This window comes from Astatotilapia calliptera, chromosome 16, assembly GCF_964374335.1.
Source record: "Astatotilapia calliptera chromosome 16, fAstCal68.1, whole genome shotgun sequence".
NCBI lineage: Eukaryota > Metazoa > Chordata > Actinopteri > Cichliformes > Cichlidae > Astatotilapia > Astatotilapia calliptera.
Genome location: NC_137437.1, coordinates 32,206,101 through 32,229,799, shown reverse-complemented (window position 1 = coordinate 32,229,799; position 23,699 = coordinate 32,206,101). Strand labels below are relative to the sequence as shown.

Here is a 23,699-nt window from a genome sequence, read left to right as displayed (position 1 = left end):
TGTGAAGTCTCACTGATATTTAAAGGAAGTCAGCAGCTGTCAGCTATTACTGACTTCTTATTTAGAAAATATATCAAGCAATTAAACGATCTGTTTGTTTGAGCTTAATTAATGAACCTATTATTTATTTACAATATGTATGTATGCAGGTAAAACTACATCTGGCAACATTTCTGCAAACTTTGCTCGGCTTTTTCTCATCTCAGCTCTATTTATCATATAAAGATTCTGCAACAGTATCTTCTGACACACGAATTAAAGTAAAATTTTCTTCACACCTCTAGAATTTCATTTATTTTTCTACAACCGCTGACTTTAACACCTACACCTTTTTCTAATGTAGTTACTCTTATGCACATGCCTTTGGGCAGTAAATGGGAGCTGGAGTACCCACAAAGAACCTAAACAGGTGCATGAAGAACACAGTAACATCTCACAGCAAGACTCAAGCCTAGAAGCAGTTTCAAACCCAAAAAGTTCTTTCTGTGTAGCCACCGTATAGATTAATGAACTGGTGACCTGTCTAAGATCCCTCCTGTTACTCACCGTCAGCTAATCCTGGTTGAAAATAGCCAGGATGACTGATAGATGGATGGATGAATGGATTACATAAATCAAGGGCAGCCCAAGACTTCATACCTCTGCCAATGTGAAACATCTCAGTACATCTGCATGAACTCAGTCTATGGATCAGCAGTATTTCATTGAGACAGGTTTCTCTTATTTCAGTTTGATGTGTATTTGTGAAAACACGATGCAAAACATCAAAGTTTGCACTTGTAAAGTACAACATTTCTAGATACAGATCTGGATCAAGATGCACTAAGTTCTTCTAAGTTGGGCCGCACCTCTGGTAAAAAGGCGGGGCTTTAATTTGGATCAGGAAGACCACAAAATAATGACTTAATCAGCACAACATCCAGGAAATGACTCATTTCTTCTTCCTTGCAGTATTTATTTCTTGACACTTGATGACAAATGAGTTTGTTGAACAGAAACAGCTTATAACTTCTCACTTACAGGTCACAGTCAGAGACGGGGCTAGTTCTCATTCCACTTGTTGTCAGTAGAGTTAAATTGTTTTCATACTTCGCTGTTGGTTTGACTTTGTCCAGTTTGACTTTGTCTTTTGTCTTATTAGTTTTAGCTGTTATTACTCTGATGTGTCGACTTCCCTTGGTTACCTGTGTGTGCCGGTTTATGTAGCTCCAGTTTTTCTTTGTCCTTTGTCTGAGTGTGTCTCAGTCCCCCTTGTGTCTTCCTGCCATTTTGTTGGAGTGTCTTTCTTGATTTGTGTAATGGGCTTTGTATTGTTGCAACTACTTTTCTACCATCATGAAAAGGTCTGTTTCGAATCTAGCGAGCCCATTTATGGATCCCTCACATTTTGGGCTTGCTTACCCTTGACATAAAAAAGGAAAACTCTGTTCATTGTAACCTTTCTCTAACTTTATCGTCTCCTCGATAAGTAGATTACCTGGAAAGCACATTTGAAGTATAATTGAAAATAGGACTGTGTAGTAGCAACTAGAAATAATGACACAGAGACACAGCAAAGACTTTTCCCCTTTAAAATTTATCATCAAGGCCGGACCTTGGATTTGTAAGCTGTGTATAGCTGTCTTTTTAAATCTCTCTGCTGAAGGAAAAAAAATCAATTATACAATAGAGACGTTCTAAATTCCTGTTAATGTTTCTCATAGTACTACAATATGACACACATAACATTTTCAGATTTTTAAAATTTTGGTTGCTTATTAACTATACTGAAATTTGATTTATAAACAAAAAACATTTTTGGGGCATTTACATTTTTTGAATAGAAGTAATTTAATTTAGTGCAAAACATATAATACTTCATGTCAAATGAGTCAAAATGCAAAAATGCACCCTGCTCATAATGATGATCACATTTTCACATCATACTTAAATGATGAAAAGAAGAGCAGCAGGCTTCTCCACTGTATCTGTTGAACATTATCATTTTAATGATAATGATTATCTAATTATTTTAAAGATTGTACAACTTTTGGGATAAATTAAGTATATATTATCACATGGTGATTACTGATCATGAACCTTAAGAATATTGGTATATATTTTACTAAACATATTTTCAATCTGTAGTTTGCTAATGAACAAGTAATTTACTTTTAATTGAGAGGTAAATTATTATGTAATATATTTACTAATCTTATGCTGATACATCATCATCTTTATTCTTGGCACAGAGATTCCAGATTTGCCACAGAAAAAAATGCGGTTTAAATTTGTCATTAGTTAGCTAGCAATGGTTTAGCTTTAAAATAGCAATACAGCAGAGATTAGCATAAAAACAATAAAAAGAAGTTAGCTAAATGTGTTCTTGTAATAGCAAGCTCCTTAAAAAACTGACTTGCTCATTTGATTTTTGGTCAAACTAGCTAGCCAATTTCTTGACAGCATGAAGTTATGAGCAGCCAGCCATGAGTGCAAACAGCAAAGCTAAACGTGAAAATTCGCTGTATACTAGGAGGCAGAAATTTTGGTCTAATAGCAAGTCAGAAACATTTGATTTCAGACAGTGACATCACAGTGAATCTTCTCACCTTTTTTCTAGCATCATCCTCTGTCACACCAACCTGTCCTCCTTCACTAGATCCTGGAACCCCCTCTGAGGTCTTCCTCTTTTCTTCCTGGTGACAGCTCAATATTAAACTCTCTCCAAGATAGACATGCCAAACCATCTCAACCTTAGTCTCCAAACCCGAGCTGTCACCTGAGCCAATGACCCATGAGTCCATCCTTTTATGAAACTAAGGGATAAAAACAACATTTTCAGAAATGTCAAACAGATCCCATAAACTCACCAGGAAAGTGTTTCTAAGGTCTAGTATGAGTGCCATCTTCCCACACTATTAGCAACCATAGCTATCGCCCCCTGGTGTCTATCAAAAAGAATGCAGGGTTAAGACGCTTTCCTATTGGTTGCACATTTCAGACCCAGAGGCTGCACATACACATCCAACTTGTATTCTATATGGTCAAAACTAGCAACTAGAGATAAGTAAATGCTGATAGGTTAAATTATTTATTTTGCCTTTACTTTGGTGAGTAAAGTCAAATTGCTCACCAAAAGTAAAGCCACTTAACTGGAGCACATTAGTAGTGGTAAAGTGATGTATTTATTTAGCAGTACTAACGCTTTGAGCATTTATTAAACTCCACTTCATTACACTATATATATATTTATAATAATAACAAGTGGTGAAATTTTCTGGCTTGTTTGTATATTTTTTGTCTTGCATGAGCAACCTCTAACGTACATGGCTGCCTCCCCGGGTCTTTCCGGTCGCGTCTTTCCCCTCCTTTTCCATGTATTATTCCACCAAAGAGCTTTGGCGGCTGAGACTGAGTGCTTGTTGACGTCAGCAAACTTATCCAGCAGCTGTAGAGGCGAGCTGAGGAGGAGGAGGAGAGGAGAGGAGAGGAGGGAATGAGCCTGCTGGATGTGGAGCTCGGACCGCGCAGCGCCGAGGATCGTGGACTTGTTTTCTCCGGGACTGCTCGCACTACTTTGTGGTTCCAGTGTAAGTACTGCCGCTCTGCGTTCCGTTTCCCGAGCACCGAGCCTGCTGTTTGGAGTTCACCATCGAGTTTCTCGCCTGTGCTGGGAATGTTTTGTGTATCGTTTGCACTCTTGCGCCTGTGCGATATGCTGTTTGCCACCAAGACGAAGTTGACACAGTTGCGTTGAGCTGTTTATAATATGTTTGTTTGTTTTCTTTAAATCAGAGTTTTGGGAGGAGGCAGGCATCGTTGTTCCCGAATTCAATTCTCCCTTAACTCCTAACGGGAAACTTTGTTGCGCAAGTCCGTGCAAGGTGGACTGAGCTCCGTCGAGTTTGCCTCAAACATTTTCACTCAAAAATCTTTATTCATGATTTTTTTTCCGCGTCTTCCGCCACTTTAAAGTTAGTGGTAGTGGATATTTGCTCGTTTCCCCGCATCTCATTGACGCTTTTCAAATAAAAGGAAGAGGGGGAGAAAAAAAGTCGCTCTCATTTGCATTTGCAGTGACGTTATTTTGGATCATTGTATTTAACATTGGAGGCACACACAGGGGGATACACTTGCAGCTGGGATACACCAATAAATGTCTACTTCAAACATCACATTTTCTGCCATTTCAGACTTCGTCGCTTTCGCTGTGTGCGTGCCTTTGTACTGAGTATGAGGTCGTGTGTGATTGTGTGTAATGCATCGCCTTATTATTTTCTCAGTGAGAAGAGGCACATTGATCTACCTCCATAGTCTGCGAAGGCATATGAAATGGCTTTTAGCTTTCATCATACCCTGCCTAGATAACCATTTCAGCAGAAGATGACAGCAGGGGATTGGCGATGTTAATAACTTTGTAAATAGCTTGCCATTGTGTGCTGCCAGACATCACTGACTTAAGTAGTGGACCCTAATTTGTGGAGAGATCATGTGCCCATTACTATGAGGACTTATAGTGCTGTCTCTGCGTATTCTAGTACTTCTGGTTTCTGCCACATAGTGTTCATTTTATGGCTGAAGAGTCGCTGGTTCCCATTGTGGCGAAATAGAGATTTTGGGAAGACTTGTTGAGATCAGCATGATTTCACAAATTTTCAATGTTCAATCTTGAGTCTCGACCCTTGACAGACTCATGGTATAACAGCAGCTGAATGAGCTCTGGGTTATTATTGTTTTTTTTCCTTCTGTGACTGGTAGTAGTTACTAAATAGCTTCTGTCAAGCATGTCATATTGTATGCAGTAAAAATCTCTATGAAGTAGCCTTGAGGGTTGTACAAACAGCCATTCGGGGCTGCAGTGTCTCGGCCCGGAGTAAGTCAAGAACAATGTGGGCATCGAGGTCTTAGTAAAATAAAGGTCATGTTAATTAATAAATGACAGCGTCTTACTGGCCTTTAGTAGTCTTGGCATTGGTTGTTTTTGGCAGCCTGTGATTTACTCTGTTAGGGGAACTTTTGCTCTCAGCACAATCATAAAGACTGTTGTTGATATTTTTCAGCAGTGTGATATTGTCTTTTGTGTGTGTGTGTGTGTGTGTGGGGGGGGGGGGTAGTTTCATAAAATACAGGGGCTTTAAACTGTATGCTTGATTGATTTTAGAGCCCAATAGTGACTTTGAAACTGCTGCTGATATTGGGGGAGGTACAGATTTAAGATGCAATAAAAGTCTTCAACAACATGCCTTAAAAACACATTTGAATGAATATATAACAAACAAAACAACATGAGATATTTTTAAATAGCATATGAGGAGACTACACGGACATCAGAAGGGGTATATTTTTGAGTCCATTTCTGGTCCCTGCAGTTATTCAGTGATTGCTAAACCTTTGAACCCGGAGCTGTTTTTCCCCTCAGTCCTCACTCTCGTTTACAGGCTTTTGGCATAGTCAGTACATGTCCTAGTTACGCATGTCGTGTGTTGTTATAGTCAAAGACAGACAAGTGCCATTTGTTTTGCATCCCATTGGTACTCTGTATATTGTCAGCAACTAAGGAATAATAACATGCTTTGATTAAATAGTCTAAGAAGTGTTAATTTCTCTCAATTTTTGTGTGTGTTGTGAGCATGTGTGCTGGATGATGCACTTGGGAGTGAAACTGACTTACTGAGATTGCGGTTAAGATAGATAAGCTACTGCTGATAGTACCTCTATTATCTTCATATATTGTAAGTCGTATTCTTTATTGATTCCTGATCAATTATACCTGACTGCATATTTACCTTCAACTGTATTATTATCTGAGACTGAAGACTGCTGTGGAATCAGATAGAAAAAAAGGCTTGCATGTGACTCACGTGTCCAGAAGCTCTACCGTCATGAGTTTGACATTGTGGAGAGTTTGGTCCAAGTTATGCATTGGAACAGGAAATCTTTTCCTTAGTTTCCATTGAAATTGGCTTATTTTAGCTAATTTTATTTTATGTTTTGCTATGAGTTTGATTGCAATAAGTCTCACGAGTTGGAATGGGGTCATGTTTATCTCTTCTTTAAACACCAGTCTGATGCAGGAAGTCTGCTTTGCTGTATTTTTTATTTCATGATTCATCAAATGTTTCAGTTGGTTCAGCAGCCAGACTCTGGCTAGGAAGTCATGTTACTGTAATAGATGTAATATGCAGTTTATCATTGTCTTACCAAAGTTTGCAAGGCCTTCTCTGAAAAAGATGTCCTCTGGATGGGAATATATGATGCTCCAAATCCTGTACATTCCTCTCGCCGTTGAAGGTCTTGAACGTGCTGTGCAGGCTGCCAAATCCAGAGGCTCTAATGTTCTCTAATTGATCTGGATGGTCTCTGTCTTCTTTAGTCCAGAGAATGCAGTGTCCACATTTTCCAAGAAGATTTAAAATTTCCATTAGTCTGACCGCAGAACAGTTTTCCACTTTGCCTCAGTCCATTTTAATTGAACTTTTGTCCAAAGAAGCTGGCTGCATTTCTGGATCTTTACATATGGCTTCTTCGTTGCACACAGAGCGCCTGCATTTGTCAGCTGTTTTTACAGAGTGATTACTAGAAATGTTCCTGAGCATATGGCAAAGATTTCCATGACAGAATCATGTCTGTTTTTCATGCAGTGCCACCTGCAGGCCTGAAGATCAAAGGCATCCAATATGTTCTGCTTCATCTCTAGCGCACAGAGATTTCTCCAGATTCTCTGGAACTTTTAATGATATTATGTACTGTAGATGATGAGATATCTGCACAGTTTTATATGCAGGAATATTATTCTTAAATTGTTTTACAATTTGTAGACAGGTTTTTGCAGATAGATGGGCTCTGGCTATCTTTACTTCAGAGAGGCTCTCTCTAAGATGCTCATTTGAAACCCATTTGCCCATCTTACACTCCCGCTGCCAATTAACCAAATTAGTTGAAAATGTTCCTTCAGCTGTTTCCTTTTTAGTACCACTTACCTTTCCAGCTTTTTGTTGTCCCAACTTTTTTGAGACGTACTGCTGCCATCAAATTCAGAATGAGCTAATACTTTTTATGAACTAGTAAAATGTCTCTGTTTAAACATTTGATATATTTTCTGTGTACTGCTGTGAATACTATATGGGTTTATGAGAAGCGCAAATCATTGCTTTCTGTTTGTATTTGCATTTCACACAGGGTTTTTTATGGAAATAGAGAATCAACCTAATTAGCTTTTAGTTCTGAATAAAATCTAAATGTATCTAAAGCTGATATGATATGAATATATAATATTGAAGTTCTGCTCTATGCACAGTAATTTATATTGCTTCTAAATTAATTAAAACTGTTTATCCTCGGTATTCATTTCGCTCTCTCAGTTCCAGTGGTCTTGTGTGACATCAGTGAGTTCAGACTTGACCAAATTAAATGCAGATGGGAAGTGGGTGGGGGTGTTTTGAATGGAAATTACATGCAAAACATTCAGAGGTTTAAATGCATCTTTGCATTTAATGCTGGCAAGCATTTAACCAAATAGGGTTCAGGTTATCTGTAGCAGAATTTCCACTTGGAAATTGTTTTGTGTATTTGCTGAGCCCAATTGGTCACCCGCTGAGCTGAATCAGAGATATCCTGAGAAGACTTATTATCAGTGTAGGTAGTGGATGACAGCTTAAAGAGCAGCCTTGGATACGCAGGCTGTGCAGGTTGAGCTGGTGTCTCTGCTTGTGTGTGTTCCTGAAGCCTAAAAAGAGCAGAAATGGATAGTTCTTTGATCAACTTGTCCATTCACAGAAAATTAACAATTATGTTGTTATTGTTGATTTATTTTCAGGTAAAATATAGCAAAAAACACAAATGTTTCTTCCTCTCCTTGAATATACAAGGTTTGCTTTGAATTTTTGACAATTCATGATAAAAAAAAAATATAAATATATAAAATATAATATAAAAATAATGCTAGATGATGGTCCCATGATTTAATGCTATATGTAATATATTAATATTTTTATTTTTTATTTTTGTGAAAATTAGAAGTGGTGCACAGGTTTTTTTCTTGAAGTAGCCAAGCAGCAACCATCAACCATTTGTCACACTGACCTCAGCCTCCTTACTGTATGTGTGTTGTCCTCTGGTTTCTCTGTTTAAGACACTTTAAGATGACACATCACTGCAAAATGCAGCACGATATTAACACACTGATTGGCGACCTTGGAGGCTGCATGTCGGAACATTAGGTAGTTGAGTAAAATCTGCATATGCTCCTGTAATGTTGACAGCGCTCGTGCTCGCCACTGTCTGCCTGCCTTCAGAACGTTCAGCAGACACGTCTATCTATCAGTTCACGCTTGCACAGTGACTGATATCATCATTACTATCAGCCTGTGCTCTCAATGCCTCACTGTCGCCAGAAACTCTATTACAACAAGTTCATCATTCCACCTCGAGCAGTTTGCTGTCAGATTGCTGGAAAGCCGAAGTGACTGCAGCCTCATGTGCAGTTGGAAACCTCAAACAACTTTTCATCCACTATGACTATTGCAGCTGTTACCTCTGGAATAAAAATGGGGCAGGAAGATTAAGGTTCTTCCTATTACTGACTCAGTTTTCTCAGCCTCGTCGTGCCTTGGTCCAAAACCCTCACCGATGACTCGCCAAAGTCAAGAAAACTGATATTTCAGTCTTGCTTGGCAAAGGTGTCGATGCTCAGAAGTGTCAAAGCCTGTTGTCTCAGCACCTCTGTGATTGAACGAATCTTCTAAGCAGTTCATATACATCTCAATTAATCACAAGCTCTTGCAAAGGAAGCGAGCTGAGCTGAATGAACCTTGAATGGTGCTGCCTGTTTTCCATACATGTGTCAAGTTTCTTTTGTCTCACTTTTCTTGGGTGATACTGGTGTTGTTCCACTTAATAGAGGCTGCCCCGGAGCTAATGGAATCTTTTGTGTTGTTCAAATGATTTGTCATTTTGGGAGCATATTAAGACCTAAAAAGAGAAGAAACAAAGAATGCAGCTAAAGTCCCAAACACTTTAAAAATGGATACTTCAGTGCTTTGATGTGGAAAACAACATGTTTGTTCCACTTTCTGCTGCATAAATTATTTCAGAGGATCCAACATAGTAAGCATTCTCAATAATATAAAGTAGTCCAAAAAGTTATGAAACATCATCTTTAGTCCTTTAAATAAATGTTGAAATTGCATTTCTGATGATAAAATTAAAAATGAGCATATGTTTTTTGTTTTTTTTTTAAATAAGCCAAAGCAATAATTCAATAGTTTGCATGTTGACCTTTGTAACATTTCAGGATCAGTATAGGATTAAATATCTCGCCTGCCATTACTAATGGACAGATTAAAGTCAGATCAGATAACCAATTAGCCTGGTACTTTTCATGTTTACTTCTTTGAGGCATTTCTTTCAAACTTTCAGAGATCATTATGTTAATAGGATACATTAGTATAACAGTTATAGCTATAAAAAAAAAAGAAGAAGAAGAAGAAAAACAAGTTAGAAACGGAGCAATGAAGGTTAGAACAGTAGAGCCTCTTTTGTGCACTCATACAGTGGGCTTTTAAATGACTGTTTCTGGGGAAAAACATTTTGTGTGTCAAATTAAGTTAAATTCTGAGATTTAGTTAATACAGTCATGCTTGCTAGAACAAAATCAGCCAATGGATATTCATGGATATTCTTATAGTGCACAAAATACAGACCCTTAATAGTTTTGTGACTTACTTGGCACACTGTGGTTTTAAAACTAATTAGGTTTGCTTGGATCCATACCAGCGCGTGGTGATATAGAGGTCACTGTCACAGAAATATGTCCAATAAAACAAATCTGCAAAAATAAAATGGGAGATAATAACAAAAGTAGAAAACTCGTATCATGAACGTGTCGTCTCGACACACTGCGGTTGTATATTCTCCCTTAAAAAACCCCCAAATGAGCCAAGGGTAAATAATTCTGCCAAATAAGTGAATGTAACAAGGTGACGGTCCTAATGAAAACTTTCAGCATGATAAATGAACCATCTTATTACTTGTTCTCCTTGGATACCACGTTAAAAACGGTCTTAGGGTAAAATCTTTCCCAATGATGTCCTTTCAGCATTTCATACCTTCAATTGTGCAGCTTTCCAGTTTTCCAGTGCAGTACTTTTCCCAAGGTTGTGAAGGTGTTATAATCTGATGGGGTTTATAAAACACAGCATGAGTGGAACGGTCTCTCTCTCTCTCTCTATAGAGCTTCACTCTCACAGGTAGTGCTTTGAAAGGTCAGCTGCACATATGGTCAAAATTGAAATATGCTGGGTGGCAATCTGGAGAGTGTGCTGACACTAAGGCAGGCAGCAGAGCAATACTATAGGGAGAAACAAGAGCTCACACCGTGCTTGCCTCTTTTCTATAGAAATGACATACTTGTTCATGGTTGGCATTTAATTTTGAGAGGTAACCCATTAATGGTTAGTACTGTAAGCATTTAGCACTAATCTTTTTAAGTATGATATTGGGTCTACAAAAATATGTGCCATAAGTAATTAAATTCATAAGCTGTTCAGACATGTCCTCTGTGGAAGCTTGGTTTGGAGCCAGATCCTTGGGATTTTACTGTAATTCCCAATTATGTAGTTGAGCTTTTATGATCTATGCTCCCCGACACAAGAAATCACTTTCCATATATTTTTGTTTGGGTTTTTCTGCCAGTGCAGCGAAATGAATGGGCAAACTCATCAGATAGAACATCTAATGCCATAGCAAGCCCAGACCTTGTACATACAAATTCAATCATTCATGTCAGGTACTCTGCAGCAGTGCTGCTATATTAGCTTGAATTTTCATAATCATTTGTATACCACTCTTACATATGATTGGATTTCTGCTAATATTATACATTTCAGCATAATGTTGTTCACCATTAAGTAAGTCAACTGATATTAACCAGTGGCGTGGATGTGATATCGTTTTGTCGCCTGAACTTGTCCTTCTTACTGGACGCTGTGGTCTCAGTTCTTTAGAACCACCTCAGAAGAGTATAAATATAGAGAAAATATGTTCCAGACCACCTACTGTAAATTTCCTGGAGAGTTTATGTAGATTGAGACCGGAGATTGTTGTGATTTTTCTCAACTAAAAAAAAAAAAGAAGAAGAATCTCCATGACAACAGAGGAAAGTCAATCTACGTGCGAAGGTGAAGGCCACAAGACGATTTGATAAATAAATTTTTCCTTTTCTTTCCTTTTTTTAAACAATATCTTTAAATGTGATGTAGAATGTAATTCTCATCAGACCCTGATGTTTTCTGAACTGAATAAATGACAAATAATTAAACGGCTGGTAAGAAAAAATAAAATAATTCCTACCGATAAAATCATTCACCATTTAGCATTTCCATGAATAAGCGTCTGCTCATTATTTTATCAGTTAATTGTTTGTGTAACGCAAGTTTCTAGAGCCAGGGAAGGTTTTTTTTTTTCTATTTCTTCATCTAGTGATGTGGCAGGGCAAGCAAAAGCGGATATTTATGAACAATATTTAAAAAAGGGAAAAATCAGCAAATCCTTGCACTCGAGAGACAAAAATCTGTATACTTTCTAAATGAAAATAGCAACAACCAAATATACTCAAACAATCAGTCATTTCAGTGATTGATTGTTCCAACTCTTAATATGCATTTAAATTAAATATTTAAAAAGAGCACTTTTATATCCTAAACATGTCACTTGAAAATATTATGAAAAAGAGAGTCTGTGTCTATAATCTCTTGCTGTAGCCTTTTAAACACTGCAATATTAAAAGAGATGAGAAAGGTGAATGAAAAAGTAGAAGAGCTTTTGTATTCATACCCATCTGTTGCCCATTGACATTTAGAGGAAATGTCTTTGCCTGTCTCTGGGATAGGTCAGATTGATCTCACAAGTAAATCACAACTGAGACATGGGAAGCTAATGATGAAAGAAAAATGAGCAGGCGAGCTGATGAGAAGAAAACTCCCGTCAGCCTTATTACATTATTGCTTTCAAACTGTGACTTTAGCCTTCCTCTGATTTGAGGCGAATTACAACCACTGATTTGATTTAATGTGGTCTTCATCTTTGGCGCTGTGTGTGGTTTTGCATGCTGTGTGCATTTTCTGAATCTAGTGCATGACATTGGCAAAGCCAAACCAGCGTGCAAACCTGAAATTAGTCATAACAATTCACACATTTAGTTTTTCATATACTTATCTGTGTCATTACTTTTGTTTGGCTTTTTGCTGTTAATCCATGGCTTGTAAATGTTTTCATGTCATTGCAAGGTTGGAGGCAGCTGAATGTCAGTGAGGACTGCTTATCAAGACTTGGATAAGATTATACATTTTGATTAATAAAAGTCTCTGTGCCATGTAATTTCCTGATAAATGAGCTTCTTCCTTTGTAAGAGATAAGCTAATGGGATGAGAAACATGGCTTCTCACAATTAGCGCATATTGCTATCAAAATTGGATAGTGATGGTAACTATAAATAGACACAACAGACATACAGACTGAATGCTAAAATCTTTTCCATCATTTCTCAGAATTCTGACTTTTTGGACACTTTCTTGCACTTTCGCCCTCACCGTGACAGCTAGCTTATTCACAGGAAATGAGCTTTGGTTCTGTGTGGAAGTCAAACTTCAATGTGTTTGCATGTCTGTGGTCAAGTTCACAACGATAGGGTGGTGTAAAATCTTCCCCATATGCTATAATTTGTATTCTTATGGCACTATGCGTGATCAAGCCACTATGGCAGCTTAGTTGAGTCATTATTTAACCATACTGCCGTCAGAATAAGTTATCCACTCAGACACGAAAGCCTCACTTCCATCTTTCAGTTTGTTTAAACATTAAATCTCACTTAAAAAGGATCTGGCAAGTAAATCATTGAAACCTATCATAATGGACCAGAGTGTCTGAAAGACAACCATGAGTCAGTAATCAGCATATAGTAGAGGAGTGACAGTTGCTCTATCATAAGACGAAAGCTTGGACATTGTGTGTGTGTGTGTGTGTGTGTGTGTGTGTGTGTGTGTGTGTGTGTAGATAGATAGATCTATCTATATAGAAAGTATACCATCTGCCTGATATAAATGGCAAAGAGGATGTTGAAAGGGCACTGGAAAATACTTAATAATAGCACTGGCACAAATAATAAAATAATAACTTCCCAGTTAAATTACAGTAGAGCAGTCTACTGCTAGGCAGCACGAAACTACCATTTTTTGCTCAAACGACCAAAAAGACTGATGCGCTCCTGCCATGATGAGGATCCTGTCCATTCATCAGTCGATCCACAATTCACAAGAATTACTTTTCCTTCATTATTATTAGTCAGAATTTTATCAAACTTAGAGACAACGATCACCTTATGGGTCTAAGTTCTAAGGACATTTAGTGGCCTGATTTACTTTTTCTTTTTTCTTTTTTTCTTGAGTGTATCTGGCGTCTGTCTACATTCATGCACTACTTTCACAAGATTCTTGCTCCTGATGTGATTAACAATACTGTATTCAAACAATTTACTTACTTTTCAGTGGATTTTCATTCTAATTAATTTGTGCAGTACAGACAGTCAAAGCCATCTTAGTCTTCCTGTACTAAACACATTACAGTAACTTGCATATTGTGATTGATCATGAACCATATAATCTACTGCTTCACTGACATGTCATTGTTTGTTGTGTACATTTATATTTCTCATGTTTCCTATTTATTAAAAAAAACAACCTTCACAGTGAATAGATTTTCAGTCACTTTTAACATTAATTCAGTTTTTAATTCACATGAATTGAGCATTTATTGTTATTACCCAACTGCTTAAAGGGCGGACAAACAGGAAGGGAGTAGCTGTGATGTGGCAACAACTGAGCTCAGAATGCCTGAGAACCTCAGCGACTTGCACTTGCAGTGATAAGCAAAACCGTGTTAGCAGTGCAAAGTGGGTGCTGAGTTACCTTCATCCCGAGGAAGAGAAATTGAGGGGGCTACAAGGGGTCAGAGTTAAATAGACCCTTATGATGATATGCTATATACATTAGGGCCTTGCTTCATCATACCCTACCCCTAGCATCCTCCTCTGTTACACCAACAATCTACACGTCCTCCCTCGGTTCATTGATTAACCTCCTCTGTGGTCTGTATCGCTCTTCTGCACACGTTCTACTTTGTCTCCAAACCGCTCACAGCTTCAGCCGTCCCTCTGATGTACTCATTTCTGATCCTGTCAATTCTGTGGTTTTTTTGGGGGGGTTTTTTGGGTTTTTTTTTTCTCAGTGCCTTTGTTTCCAAACCCTACATCACATCAGGTCTCACTACCATCGTGTAAACATCACTCTTGCTGTCCTTCTGTCAAAAACTAATTAAAATAAAACAGCAGAACACTTCTAAAGCAATGATTTACAATTTACAATTGATTTACAATGGTCAAGTACCGTAAATGTCGGGCTATAAGCCGCTACTTTTTGCACAAGCTTTGAACCCTGCGGCTTTTAGTCAGGTGCGGCTTTTCTATGGATTGTCCGTGATTTTTGTCATATCGTAAGACGATTTGTTTTGTGTGTTCCGCTGTTGTACGGCACTACGTTGCCTGGCGGAAGGATCGGGGTTCAAGAGTGGTATGTTAGTCACATGTCCGTCCGCCAGGCAACGTAGTGCCGTACGAAGTAGCGCGAAAAACAAACTTCAAAGTAGCGCTACGCATTCAGCGGGAGGGGTGGATGATGAGCGGCGATAAACTTGCAAGTTATGCCCAAAAAGCAAGTTATGCCCAACTCCACCGGTGGATTCTGACAGCGTGGAAAAGTGTGAAAACATCCACGATCACCAACGGATTTTGAAGGGCTGGACTGCTGCATGATGGAGAGGAGGACACCGCCACGGCCCTTCTGAGGGTGTTCGACTCTGACACTGACAATGAGGATTTCTTTGGTTTTGAAAGTGACAACGAAGGAGAGAAGAAGAGTGGATGACGAAGCCATCCTGAGCCTGTTTGTATCCGACACTGGAGAAGAGGACTTTGGTGGTTTTAGTGCGCAGGAAGAAGAGAAAGATGGTGGTGAATGACTGACTTTTCTTCTTGTTAAAGCTGTGTCACTGCACCTGAGCCTAAAAGGTAGTCCGAATCTATTTTTCTGGTGTGCTGTAGGCTACTGTTATGTACTACATGTGCAAATATGTACCCATAACTTGTTTTTCAAAATATTAATAAAAGTGATGTCTCCAAACAGCCATCTCTTTCCTGACAATTCCCTTTGTGCATATTCTCTTACATATGATAAGTCAACATTGAAACACCTGCGGCTTTTGGTCAGGTGCGGCTAATGTATGTACAAAACAGGATTTTCCCCTGATTTTAGCTTGTGCGGCTAATATTTAGGTGCGCTTTGTAGTCCGGGAAATACGGTATATTCATAAATAATGTGACTTTTTCTGCTCGTCGCACAAATTGTGGCCCTCCACGGGAGCTTGGCCAAGCACGCACAGTTTTGCCCTTTATTAAGCATTGCATTCTCTTTAACATGTGGTAATCAGGCATCTGGTTTGCTGACTACATTCATCTTTCAGAAGTCTAACAAAAGCGTCGCTGTGCTTTGAAGCTGTCTTTCACCAAACGGTAATTTCAGTTTTCTGTCTTGCTTTGCTGAGCTGTTTGAAAGCCACTGAAATCTGTTGCTGTTTGTGACAGGATTAGAAAACCAGTTTTGTTTCTTCTCAAACTAGACATTGAACCGAGCTGACTCTTTGGGATGGCTGGTAACAGTGGTCAGTTACTAGTTATTCAGTTCAACAAGATCAACATGTTTATTGTCAACTGTAAAAACTCCTGTCTTCTGACCAAAGACAGTAAGTTAGATGAAGATTTACAGCTGACTTAAAATTTATTTCATACAAAAATTATACGGTTACTAGGGCTGCCACGATTAGTCGACTAGTCACGATTACGTCGACTATCTAAATCGTCGACGACTAATTTAATAGTCAATGCGTCGTTTGAAGCTTTGTAAGATCCCAACAGACGCAGGAATAAGTAATAGGATTTAACAGTGTAATAACGGACTGAAACAGAAGATGGCAGCACTTCATGTACAAGGATGCCAGCTGCCGTTAAACCTCGAAGAAGAAGAAACTGTGTCCCAGAATTCATAGCGCGGCCCATCCCGGCCCTGCTCAGTTTACAACAATGGCGGCAGCTAGTTAGTTTTAATATTACTCTTATTATTCTTTCTGGGTCACAAAATAAACGTTTAACATATTTTCAGGCGAGAATGTAGCTGTGTAAACCTCAAATATCTGCTCAGTTTATCAAGACACCACATACTTTCAAAAGCGCTCTGACGTTTTCGGAGACACCTGTTACCCACCAGCTCGATAGCTAGCTGGGGTTCAAGGCTCACTAGAGCCGTGAGAACACCGGACTCCGGCAAATCGTTTTCAAACCCACCGCCGTCTTTCGCTACTCAGGTTAAACATGATATATAAGTCATTGAGATAACTTAAAAATGTTATTGTTTGTCTTTTTTTCAGTATTTTATTTGTTCCTGAGTAAATCGGTTTGGCTGAAATTAAAGTTATAGTTTTTACACAGATGAATAAACGTCAAGCAGACAACTAATTATCAGAAGTGTGAGATGCTCGAGAATATACTCTGATGTCCTGTTATATTTTAGATAGCAAGGAGCAGATGGCTGAGTTTATTAAACTTCACCGAAACAATCTGCAAATTTCATTTAAATTCAATAAACGATCATCTTATCTTTATTTTTAGTTAGCACATACCTTAAACACTTAAAGCTGTAAGCTAATGATAGTTATATAAGAGCAGATGCTGCTGGTGCAATAAGCTGTACGTTTTACATCCAATGGATGCATTGGATGTAAAAATTGTCATTTGTACCTAGTGCTATTATCTTAATTAACAACACTAAATTGTAAGTGTTGTTGCCATTGCACGTTGCACTTTTTTTGATGGAATATCTAGGTTGTTTTATCAGGCTTATATTATATTATAGTATTTTTTTAATGAGTGTACGTGATGTGTTGGTTGTATGTTTGTTGTTTGTTTTGACATACTGCGAATCAATTTCCCATCAGGGACAATAAAGTTACCATTGACCATTGACCAAATTGATCTGATTAGTCGACTAATCGCAAAAATAATCGGTGACTAGTCGACTATCAAAATAATCGTTTGTGGCAGCCCTAACGGTTACATTGCTGTTTTATCCTTGAGGACTTGAGCACATAGCTTCGATAGCTTTTATTTAATTTTTGACAAATCAGAACCCTCCATGTTTTGCCCTGGTTCTCATCTTTATTCACATTTAGTGAAAAGCAGTGTCGGGAATAAAAAGTCTACATTACATCATACCCTCATAGATACTATTCAGCGTTTGTGGAGCTGACAAGCAGCATTTAGAGGTAATGGTTTTGAGCAAATCAGACAGGGAGACGAACTTAACGCCGTCACCATTGGTGTTCCAATTTGGCTGATGCTTTATAATGGATGTCCTCCTGATCCAACACCTCCAAAGAAATCACTTGCATGCTGGTGTCCAAGGTGTCCACAGTTAATTCAGAAAGTCATCCCGTTGTGGGCGAAAACAGACGCCTTTTTATGGCTCTTTTATTTCCTGATGAGTAGCGTTAATTTCACAGGGCAAAGCGCTCTTTCCAGCTGGCATTTTTTATGCACTCGAGACAACACAACTGCATTATCCTCCTTTTGATAATGAATTGGCAAGATTTATGTGTGTTTTATTGGTATTGTTTCACGTTTTAGTTAGGAGGCTGATTTCTCTGTTCATTGCCTGAGTAGAGCGCATATCTCATCCTCACAGACCCGAATGCCTATTTATGCGTTGTAGATGTTTTGCCAAGGCTGCAGTCTGGAGTAAATTGCTTCTCAAGTCCGTTATTTATTTTCTTCTACACTATCAGCCTGGAAGCTTCTTCCATAAAGATCATTCACATTAAAACTAATTAGATTTATTTGGGCTCATTAAATTGCAGCCTCCCTGTGCAAACACATCGAGGATTTCAGTGTTTTTCTATGGCTGTTGTCTGTGCTCGAACTTGACTACAACATAACACCTCTTTATGACTTCGATGCATTAGCCGCCGTCTCAGTTAAGCTACTTTGCAGTGTTGTGGTTTGTTTGCAAAAACTGTAATGAAACCACAAAATTAAACCACATAATTATTACTTTTCATTATCAGATTGATGTAATGGTGTCGTTTGAACACAGAACAGCATTTGCCTTTCATGTTGGAATGAACTTGTTTAGTACTTTTTCTTTCTTTTTTCTTCACTTTGATGAATAGAAACCGAGGAAGAAGAACGATCCTTGGAGTATGCCTTCCTGTGTATTTTGATGAAATCTAGTATGTTAGTATTTGTTCTACTACATTCATCCGTCCATTTTCCATTTCAGCGTAGACGAGGTTAACACTAGGCGAGAGACCCTTGACAAGGTTTTCCTTTTTTCATCCAAATCTTTTTTTCCAGATTTGGACACAGAAACATTGAATTGTTAACTAATCATATTTTGTGACTTGTTGTGTGTTGAACTTTAAGTCAGACAACATGACCTCTCAATAAGGGGAAGGTAACCCTGCCAAAAAATTACATAATGCCCTTTTGCAGCAGAATCCAAAAAGTATCCAGAAATAAGTGAGACCTGCTGATGTGTAGTGAATGCCGTGAACATTTTTGATAGTATTGCAACTAATGGTTTCTCAGTTCATGAGTAGTATAAAGGTTTGGCTGTTAAGGAACAATGCAAACAATAGGAGAGGTTTTCCAGCTTGATCCCCAAGGGTGCGATGGCCTTTCTAAGATTATCCTGCCTCTTGGTGTCATCCATCCTCAGGTCTTTGCCGAGCAAACTACTGCATGAAAAATGGCACTGACCACCAGAGGCTCATACATTCACCATGGTGCCACATTCTTTGAAGCCCCCGAGCTTTCACAGAAAAAGGAACAAACTTCTGTACTTTTTTTTTTTTTTTTTTTTTTTTTTTTTTTTTTGGAGGGTGCAGTGGAGCAACCAGTAAAATATGCTTTGCTTTTCAAGCAGACAGTAGTTATTTGCTCTCCAGTGCAATTTAGACTTTCTCTCCACTAATGGAAAGAAGAGTAGCAGGAATTCTGGATCCCTTGAAGTACATTAGCAACTTTTTTGTTGTGCTGCAGTGCAGCTAGTTTAGAGTAAACCAGACTAAACTGTCCACTTTTAAAGATAGATGGAGAGCTAGACTGATAGACAGAAATATATTAATATTTTTCTTTTGAAATATTTTGCACTCCTAAAAGAGAGGATAAAAAAATTACTGCATTTCTGAATATATAAAACATAGTTTTGGTAATTGGTATAGATTATACAATCATATTACACATGAGTAAAGTTGCAAATATAAGAATCTCTTGGAAATAAGATCACCTAGTTTGATAAAATGTACAATGAAAGAAATATCAGGCCTTTAAAAAAACACAAGTTGTTTTCAGTGTTGCTCATGATGGTATTTTCAGAGAAATAAAATTCCAAATACTACAACTGCAGGTCAATGAATCATTTGTACCATGCTTTGTTGATGTATTGCTATACAGTACTGCTATAAAAATTCCATTTATCTTGTTGTTTCTTTTCCCATCATTGTCTTTTTTTCTTTATCTAGCCCACCAGCTTGGATGGTGGTTGCTTAAAAATCCTTTTGGCAGTACTGTAAGGAAATCTAGTAGGCAGTGAGGAAATCTAGTATGTAATTGCAGCTCTAACAGCAGTTCGGGTTAGCTCTTTGTGCAGGAGTCCAGATACAGACCTGGAGGGTGACTCTGTTGAGGCAAGCTTAGCTGGGTAGAGTCTCAGTAGTCCTCTTCCACAGCAGCTAAGATCATTCTCGAGGAAGGAAGAACATTTTTAGCTGAATTGCAGTTAAAGCTGTTTTTGCTCAATAATTACTTTTCCTTTGTTTGATTCTGATCTGACAGTTTGTCTTTGTAAAAGGAGACTATGTTGCTCACTGTGAGTCTTTTTCTTAAACACTATCCTGTCACATCATTCTTCCAGGTTGGCCTCTTTTGTGTGTAAAATGGGCTCACTGAATAGCAGCTGAAATTACCATTTAGAGACCAAATTCTCCAAACTTTGTGAATGCTCAGAAGCATAGACCCTCAGTAAAAGCAAAATTTCTATCAATGCTCTTTCATTGGATTGCTTGAGGTTGCGCAGGTGTCTGTAATGATGTGACGGGTGAGCGCACTTGTTGTCACATAATGCTTAATCTGAATTTCATTTCATTCACCTGTCCCACGTACATTGCTTGACAATCACGAATCTAAACATCTAAAGTGTGTTTAACCTTTGTACAGATAAACCAACATGCACTGGCAGTTGGCAGTTGGAGTTAGGTTACATTTTGTTTTGCCAAAGCACTTATTTTAGCTTAATGTTTATAGAGTAACTCACAGGAGCAGCGTGGCAGGTTATAAAGTTTTAAAACTGGGTCAGAAATGCCTGACTTCACATTTATTTTCTGTTTGCTGCCCTTACACACTCACCAGCATAACTGTATGCTGGCTAAAGTACCTTTAAAACGGACACTGGTGCAGTCAAGTGTGGGGCTGACTGAGTCACATATGAGAGAGGCTTTGTCATATGATCATAAGGTTATTTCATATTTCTTTCACTGTCTTGGGATTGAACCAGACTTAAAAAAAAAGACTGCTTAGAAAGTGGTTGTCAATGAGGGAAACATGGTCGGATCTTTAATGTACGAATAACACCAGTGGCAAGTCGTAAGGAACCTGGAAATCTTATGTTTTTAAATCATAGATAATGACCAAAGGTCAGTTCATTTCTTGTTACCATAACACGTTACACCTTTCAAGCTGCTTTAAAATCTGTGCAGCATAAGAATGCTATTTGAATGAGGGAAAAACTCCCATGAGAAGGATTAAGTTAAAAGAATAGGTATCTTGTTGGTACGGAACGCAATCGTAGATTTAATATAGACAAAAAAATACACCTCCACCTCATGAAGAAATATGATGGGGAGGTTATGCACCAACTTCCAGGTGTAACCAGCATTGCACCATCATGAAGACCTGGAAACAAACCACAGGAGACGACACTCACACCATGCACACATACAGGAGATGAAAACAAGGTCAACATGACAACATGATACATGGAAGGAAGAATATAAGATATGAGCTGAATCTCTTGGAGGATGAATATCTTATATCATCTGGAATAAGACAGAGAGCGAAGGAATGTTTAAGCCAGTCGTCCAGCACATTAAGATGTAATGTTAAATATAAAATATGTGAATCATGTACCTTTTAAAAAAAGTTTGGTGGAAACCCACCATTCTGCAGCTGTGATGCATCTTTTCCCATCTTTCTAAAAAATATTAGATGTTACATGATTTTGAGCTTTATTTGCTTAGTTAGCAGTTAGAAATATTAGAAATATTAGTAGCTAATGTCAGCTACGATCGTGGCTCAAGAGTTGGCAGTTTGTCTTGTAATCGGAAGGTTCGAGCCCCAGCTCGGACAGTCTCGGTCGTTGTGTCCTTGGGCAAGACACTTCACCTGTTGCCTACTGGTGGTGGTCAGAGGGCCCGGTGGCGCCAGTGTCCGGCAGCCTCGCCTTTGTCAGTGGGCCCCAGGGTGGCTGTGGCTACAATGTAGCTTGCCATGACCTGTGTGTGAATGGGTGGATGACTGAATGTAGTGTAAAGTGCTTTGGGGTCCTTAGGGACTAAGCAAAGCGCTATACAAATACAGGCCATTTACCATTTACTATACCCATGCTATACACCCAGACATGGAAAGCCATGACATGAAGCTTCCGGTACAGTTTGTGTTAATGACAGAGGAACTTTGCAATGTGACTTTTATGCATTACACACATCAGGACTTGGTGAACCCACTCTGTAACTTTCCATATTGCAAAAACGATCAACTAGATATTAGATAAGATCATTAGATCAATATTTTTTTAGATATTCTATGATCAGTGTAAAGCTCAGATTGACCCATTCTTTCACAGAGGTGTGTAAAAGGTCCTTGGTTTTATACACCTCTGGCAACAGGACTGAAACCAGCTGATATCAAAGATTAAGAGGTGTGGTGCAACACTTTTATACATATAGTGCTTGTGTTAGCAAGCTACTGTAGTTAGCTGTGGCATGTGTGCACAGAAAAAAACATTACACTAAACATTACAGCTTTCTGAATGCTCTGTATTTCACTATAACTCAACTTGTACTGATGATGATGATGCCTCACATTTTATTGCCTTTATGCACTTTTGTTTTCATCAGTTTCATTTGTTTTTACAGCTTATAAGACTGACTTTCTGTGTTCCTTATACTGTTCACATGGGGTTTTCCATTCAGCCAGCTTTTTTTAAACACTTCTCTGCTTTAAGGTCACGAGGTGGCTAGAGCCTCTTCCAGCTGCCATAGGGCAAGAAGAGGGGCATACACCGGACAGGCTGCCAGTACATCACAGGGCCACAGGACAGAGAAAGAGAGGAGTCACACCACAGCCAGTATAGAAACACCAAATACCCTAAAAAGCTTGTTGTGATCAGCAGGAACCAATATGGCGGCAGGGAGACAGAAAAGCCTGATAGATTTGAAGTGATAGTTGACTAGAGGTTATTGTGAGTGCTAATGAGTGTTTAAAACATTGATTTAATTGTTTGAATAAATAAATAATATCTGGGAGCATTTCAAAATTGCTGAAGAGTGGCAACACTTGCATCTAGAAGGATTTTAATGTGAACTACTTTTGATTCAACTGTGCTTTCAGACTCCTTTGGGTTGTGCTTTCTAGAAATGGAAAAAAAAAATGCATAGTAGCAAATGGAGCTCTTACAGCTCTGTTTTATAATGGACTGCCATTTACCAGAAATAGTCTGTCCTTTTAATCAATTTAAAAAGCCAAGCTGCTGCTTTGAAGTTTCCCTCCTCACAGGGAAACATTAGAAGTCAGATGTTTTAAACACTTAGCTGTGGTCTTTAGTCACACTGGTGTGACCAAAGAATGCCTCTACATGGGGAATATAAAATATAAGGGAATATCCTTGCTCTGCAGCCCTGCTCTAAGAGCAGATACTTGACATTTGCATTGGCATATTTTTAGAGAACACTGTGACAGTTTGAGAGCCATTGTAGCCTATAATAAGATGTGGGAATGCCCTGTAGCCTGATGTTTGTCTTCAGTGGCAGTTTCTTAAAATGACTCTGCAGCATACCCCGTACAGATTTGTACTAATGCATCTTCTCCTGCCTTCCCACCAACATACAATGGCTGCTCAGACCCAAACTGACACACAGCAAATGTCCTTTATCCTTATCTTGACCTTTAATATGTTGTCCTAAGTTTGTCATTCCTGTCAGCTGACCAGGGTCACCCTCTTGCCTCCCAGGTTTCTATCTGCTGCCACGCTTTGCTGTCTCACCCCTCATTGTGTCCCCTCATCTGTCACAGTGCTCTTGCTGTCAAGAGAAACAGGCAATGATGGATGCTAATCACTTTGTCCGTGTACCCATCCAAGTCACTGCCTAGTCAACAGGCGCAGCCCAGCCTTCCTCCTTACAGCCTATGTATAAATGAGCTATTCTGTCTCCCCGCATTTCTACCATTGTCTCTGCTAGTAATGTATCTACACTCGTTACGGCCGACTCCACACAGATACAGTTGT

At 38.7% G+C, this 23,699-nt stretch overlaps 1 protein-coding gene across 3 annotated transcripts in view; it reads left to right on the top strand.

The window, feature by feature from the left end:
- Positions 1–3,348: 3,348 nt before the first annotated feature.
- Positions 3,349–23,699, top strand: part of gulp1a (GULP PTB domain containing engulfment adaptor 1a) — a 92,802-nt gene continuing 72,451 nt past the window's right edge. The window contains exon 1 of one of the 3 annotated variants that reach the window (XM_080290533.1): positions 3,349–3,569. Coding sequence is in view for 2 of the 3 variants with exons in the window: in XM_080290532.1 (XP_080146658.1) it covers positions 3,476–3,569 (94 nt within the window). In the remaining variant the exon portion in view is untranslated. The remainder of the gene's footprint in view (positions 3,570–23,699) is intronic. The other 2 variants (XM_080290532.1, XM_080290540.1) reach the window with 2 other exon arrangements.